At 40.1% G+C, this 5,000-nt stretch overlaps 1 protein-coding gene across 1 annotated transcript in view; it reads left to right on the forward strand.

Moving 5' to 3' along the window:
* The window catches only part of LOC138020282 (glutamate [NMDA] receptor subunit 1-like), a 16,416-nt gene that overhangs the window by 11,185 nt on the left and 231 nt on the right, over positions 1–5,000 (forward strand). The window contains exons 5-7 of the mRNA XM_068867288.1: positions 1,331–1,533; positions 1,934–2,112; positions 4,806–4,940. Coding sequence (XP_068723389.1) covers positions 1,331–1,533; positions 1,934–2,112; positions 4,806–4,940 — 517 coding nt within the window. The remainder of the gene's footprint in view (positions 1–1,330; positions 1,534–1,933; positions 2,113–4,805; positions 4,941–5,000) is intronic.

Consider the following 5,000-nt stretch of genomic DNA (forward strand, 5'->3'; position numbering starts at 1 on the left):
ATTGCAGGTTGCAGGTTAGGTTTGCAGGTCACTGTTTTAACATCAGTGAAACAACCCAAACCTTTACATAAATGCTAACCTTGGGCTTAAACATTATTATTTAGGCGTAATGTTAGAATTAGGTTTGAGTTGTTTCAGCTATGGTGAAACAATGACCTGCAACCCTGAACCCTGAAGTTTCCACCTTCCAGTTGGCGGCTGACCGACAAATAATGCTAGTTTCGTTACCGACAACCATATTAGCATAGTAATGGTACTTTACCTCATCTACAGCTAGGGATGGCGAGACGCTGGATTGACGTTGAAAAAAAACGATCTACTTTGTTGTTTTTTAATTGGCGCCGGGTCAAGCAACATTACTGCGCCTCGACAGCTACTGCAAAATTATCAACCTAGAAATTGACGTATTTGCCGCGGCTTGCAAGGACCGTGTCAATGCTGTTGTCGCAATTATTAATATCTACGTTTTCACATGAAAGTCAATGGCTATGTTGGTGTTCTAAAACAACGAAATGGCGGTCATAATGGTGTACCAAATTAATTCACGGGGAATTAAGCTTTATTTTTGGGCAAATAATTATTTTTTTTCAGTAATCCAATATGGCTGCTGGTCACGTGAGTGAAAATGCTCCATATAAAAAAAAAGGTCATCACTTCTTTCCATCCCTCAAACTGACATTTCCCTTTTTATTCAACTTATACGACGTACAGTCTACTTTAGACTTCAAATCTACTTCAACGAAACAAAGATTTTAAATAAGCTGAATAGATTCACAATAGGCGAGGCAAACAGTTGGACCCGGATCGATGGCTTCACCTTGCCTTTTCCGATATCCACTAGACTAACGAGACAACCTTCCGGAAAATACAATTTTTTAGAGTTTGAAATAGTAGTACCCAGCAAAACAATTGAAAGTTAACCGTCTTCAACGGGGCTTTTAGACCTAAATGCTGTAGATCAGCGCGGCATAGCTTCGCTATTTCTTGTTGAACTAAAGCTGTAATTCTGCCTGTTTTCATTCTTTTTAGAGCGGTAAGCTTGTCAATATTAACATGGGATATTGCGTCGTGTAATTGTTACGAAATGTCAGTTTGAGGGATGGAAATTAGTGTTCACCATAAAAATGCAACACCAAGATGTTGGCTCGTCCCCAGTTACCTCAATAAGCTACGTGGCGAGAGGAGACGCATTATAGGGAAGACTAGAGAGGAGCGTAAACCTTGTCTAATAGATCACAGTTGATATGCAAACACGTGCCACTTGTATACACCAAATCTTTGGGATAGAATCCTCTTCTTTAATTAACACATTGTATCACTTTCCTTGTAGACTCCATGAGTTATGTATGGGGCGTTGCCTTCAGCAAGGACATTGGCGCAGAGAAAACTCCACGCAGCAATGGCGCCCGCCTCGTGTCAGCGGTGTACGCGTTCTTGGCTCTGGTGATTGTCAACACGTACTGCGCAAATCTGATGGCCTTCTTAGTTCAGGAGTCTTCCATACTTCCCATAACTGGTATTCACGATGAAAAGGTAAGTGCTTGTAATAAAGACCGGTTTTCGCATTGCTGGGTCTGTCATGCACTGGCATACTCGATCTATCACGGATACCACAATTATTGTAGTAGCTGTGGGATTTAAAAAGCTACTATCTAATGATATTTCTAGATAGCCCTTTTCACAATAGAGCCGTTTGGTAACAAAGATCTTCACGATTTATGAGTTCAGAGAGTGCGATAAAAGCTCCTCAAATGCTTTCCAACATCTCGCGTGGAGTAAAGAGACCTGTGTGATTCGACTGTTTCTCATTGAATGACTGACTACATCATCCATTTGTAAAACAAAACTTACGTGCACTCTCGCGTGCAGCTGAACTTGTTTGCGTGGATCACATTGCTGTGTCATAACTTGAAATGTCTTTTATCCTCTACAGCTGACCAAAAAATCCCTTTACCCACCAGCCGGCTTTAAAATTGGTATAACAAAAGGCAGTAACGAAGAGGCTTACTTCAAAAACCACGTGGAAGATGAATTCAGAAAAATCTACGACGTCAACTTAAAGGTCCATTTGGTCGATAGTCTTGAGGATGGAATAGAACAACTTAAGGCGAAGTAAGTTGAGCGTTCGTGTTATTCCAGGGGTGGAGGGTAGGGGGTGAAGGGCAACATAGCTGAAACGACCCAAACCATTACCAAAATGCTAACCTCAGGCCTAGTCATTATCTAAAGCATAGTGTTTCGGCCTAGGGTTAGCATTTTTGTAAAGGTTTGGGTTGTTTCAGCTATCATACCCTCAACCCTACCCCCCACCCCCACCCTCATTCCTACCCCCCCCCCTCCCGGAATAGTCTTGCCGTACTGATGCGCTTGCCGTCAACTGACAAACTCAAAATTCAAACTGCTCTATGCCGATCATTTGGGGCCCTTGCGTCAAAACATTCTTAACACACCTTGCATTCAATTATCCCGGCTGAGTCCTTGGGGGAATTCCCCGAATTTTCTAAAGAAACAATAAAGATACATTTTCCTTCTTGCCTTACCACAAAAAAAATACATTTTCTGAGTAAAATGAACGCAGGTTGGTTTTATTCGTCTTGTGGCTTTTCGTGCTCCCAAATAATTGTAGCTAGAAATTGCCCGTTTCCGAGTTACCACTAACCTTAAACTTTTAAACCGATTTCTCAATCGAGAGACTAATCATTAATGTCTTCTTAGATAATATTGTACTTTAACCTCTTTTTCAAAGCAACTGTATGTGCAAAATAATTTAATTTGACTTTCCGTATGAATGAAAACAAACTTTCATAGAGAAGGTCTCGGTAAAGGAACATGAGGTGTCCGCGGAAAAAAAATGAAATTGTCACACCGCTAATTTTGTATAGGGTAAAACTATATACCGGTATCATACTAAAGCTAATAGGACTGAAGAAAGTTTTAGTTTTTCGGTATTTACATTGCCTTTTAGTTTTGAGGCCTCAAACTTAGAACGACCGAGTTTGTTGCAGGAGGTCCGAGAAGTTGTAATTTTAGCCTCAAAATAAACCCCTAGAAATTTCGCGTGCAGTTCACGGTCCGCTGAATAACTCCGCCCCCTACTTGAAAGCCAATCAGCGTTCGGGCACGTTCTAAGGTAGCTGATCGCGTCTGAAGGCTGTCAATTGACACCCAATCCTTTCAAGTGCGATTAACATGATACGTCAATCATTTTTTTCGCGCACAGATTATGGCGGGAAACAAAGAAAAGCACTTTTTGCGGTTTTAATTAATAATTTTTTTTCAGAATTTTTTTCGGGGAAGTATACTTCACAGCCCACCGATTCAAGATTTGCAAAAACAAAAAAATTGAGCGAGATGCCCAAATTACCTTTACCGAGACCTTAAGACTAGCCTTGAAATGACACTGTTGGTAAACGTCACGCATTGTCCCCTAACCCATCTCTTTAAGGAGGCTCGAAATGTTTCTCCTTTTTTCAAACAAATAAACATATTCTGTCCTTAGATACAGTTAGGGTAATCATATTGAAGACAAAATTGGCAAGGGTATTAAGTACCCCTCAAAGATTTCTCACATCACATTTTCCTCCAAAATAACGTTTTACCATGGCAACAATATAAGGCATTTCTTTGAAAGGGACGATGAAATCTTCCCATTCAGCGTTACCAGATAATTTTAGAAATAATCTCTAAAATACTTAAAATTCAACAAAATCTGTAGGTTAGTTTTTCAGAAAAGTAAGTTTTTTTTGAAATGTCTATAATTTTTTTCACCTACAATTTTTTTTTTAAATTTGAAAGACAATCGGTTTAAATTAATCTAAGCTAACATACAAAAAATGAAAAAATTCACCGTCCCGAAGCAGAGATATAAACGAGTAAAGTTGCAAAATTTACGCATGCGTCCCCTGCTCTTTCGAGTGCACGCGCGAGTGAAGTTACAGGCCAACTAAGGTACCATTAAACCGTTTGTGTACAATTTTCGTAGTTTTCGTGAATAGGAGATGTCTATTTATATTCTGTATGTATAGGAATCAAAAGAAAGGGAGCGAAATTAGCGGTATTTATTATTTGTGGTGATCCATTTTGAATCATGAGCTGACGCTAGCACGTTTAGAATTGCGTGTGTGGCTTACGCGCGCGCGCTGAGCTGAAAACCTTTCGAGCCTCCTTAACTTAAGGACGGTGCCTACTAATTAAAGATATTTTTGCCCCGGGTGTGATTATGCAGGAAATGTAGATCTTAACAAGCGTTATTGAAATCCAAAAAGCAAATTGGGGGTAGCCACGCATTTTTCAAAGATAATTCATGAATAATATTTGTAAAAAGCCTTACAATACAAAGCAATGTATGGCGTTCTTTCTCAAATTGAAGCTTAATTATCTCTCAAAAATGCATGATTACCCCTAATTTTCTTTTTGGATACTAAGAGTACTTACTAAGATCTACTTTCTCCGGATAGCTTTAAACCGCGCAAAAATATCCCTGTATAAGTAAGCATCGGCGATAGGAATCCGAGTATCTGGAGATGCGCAGAAACGTATGTGCAAACAACAATAGTAGGCACCGTCCTTAATTATGTGCCGAAAAGCTGGCGGCGACCGTCACGAAGTGTCCTTCTAACATTACTTGGCAAGATTACTGAACAATGAGCCTAATTCTAACGGGAAGCCTAGTAGTTGAGGATAACTCTTTCATCAATCTCGTTCCCAGGGTTCATGCTTTTGTTCTCCCTTGGGGAAATAGAAGAAAATGGAAACGAGAATATATTTTTTTCCCGATACTTAATTTCACTTTTCTCCAAATCTAGTGAACTCCACGGGGTAATTGGCGACTCCCTACGTTGCAACAAGCCGGGAACAAAGACGCCAAATGGTCGCTTCAGTCTGGCGGGATCCAACTTTTACACACACGGATATGGTTTTGCGTTTACCAAAGGTTCAAGGTGGGTACAGGAAGCAACGTAATCGGTGCGAAAGAACCAAAGAAACGGCAGCATTGATGC

The sequence above is a fragment of the Montipora capricornis genome, chromosome 10, assembly GCF_036669925.1.
Source record: "Montipora capricornis isolate CH-2021 chromosome 10, ASM3666992v2, whole genome shotgun sequence".
NCBI lineage: Eukaryota > Metazoa > Cnidaria > Anthozoa > Scleractinia > Acroporidae > Montipora > Montipora capricornis.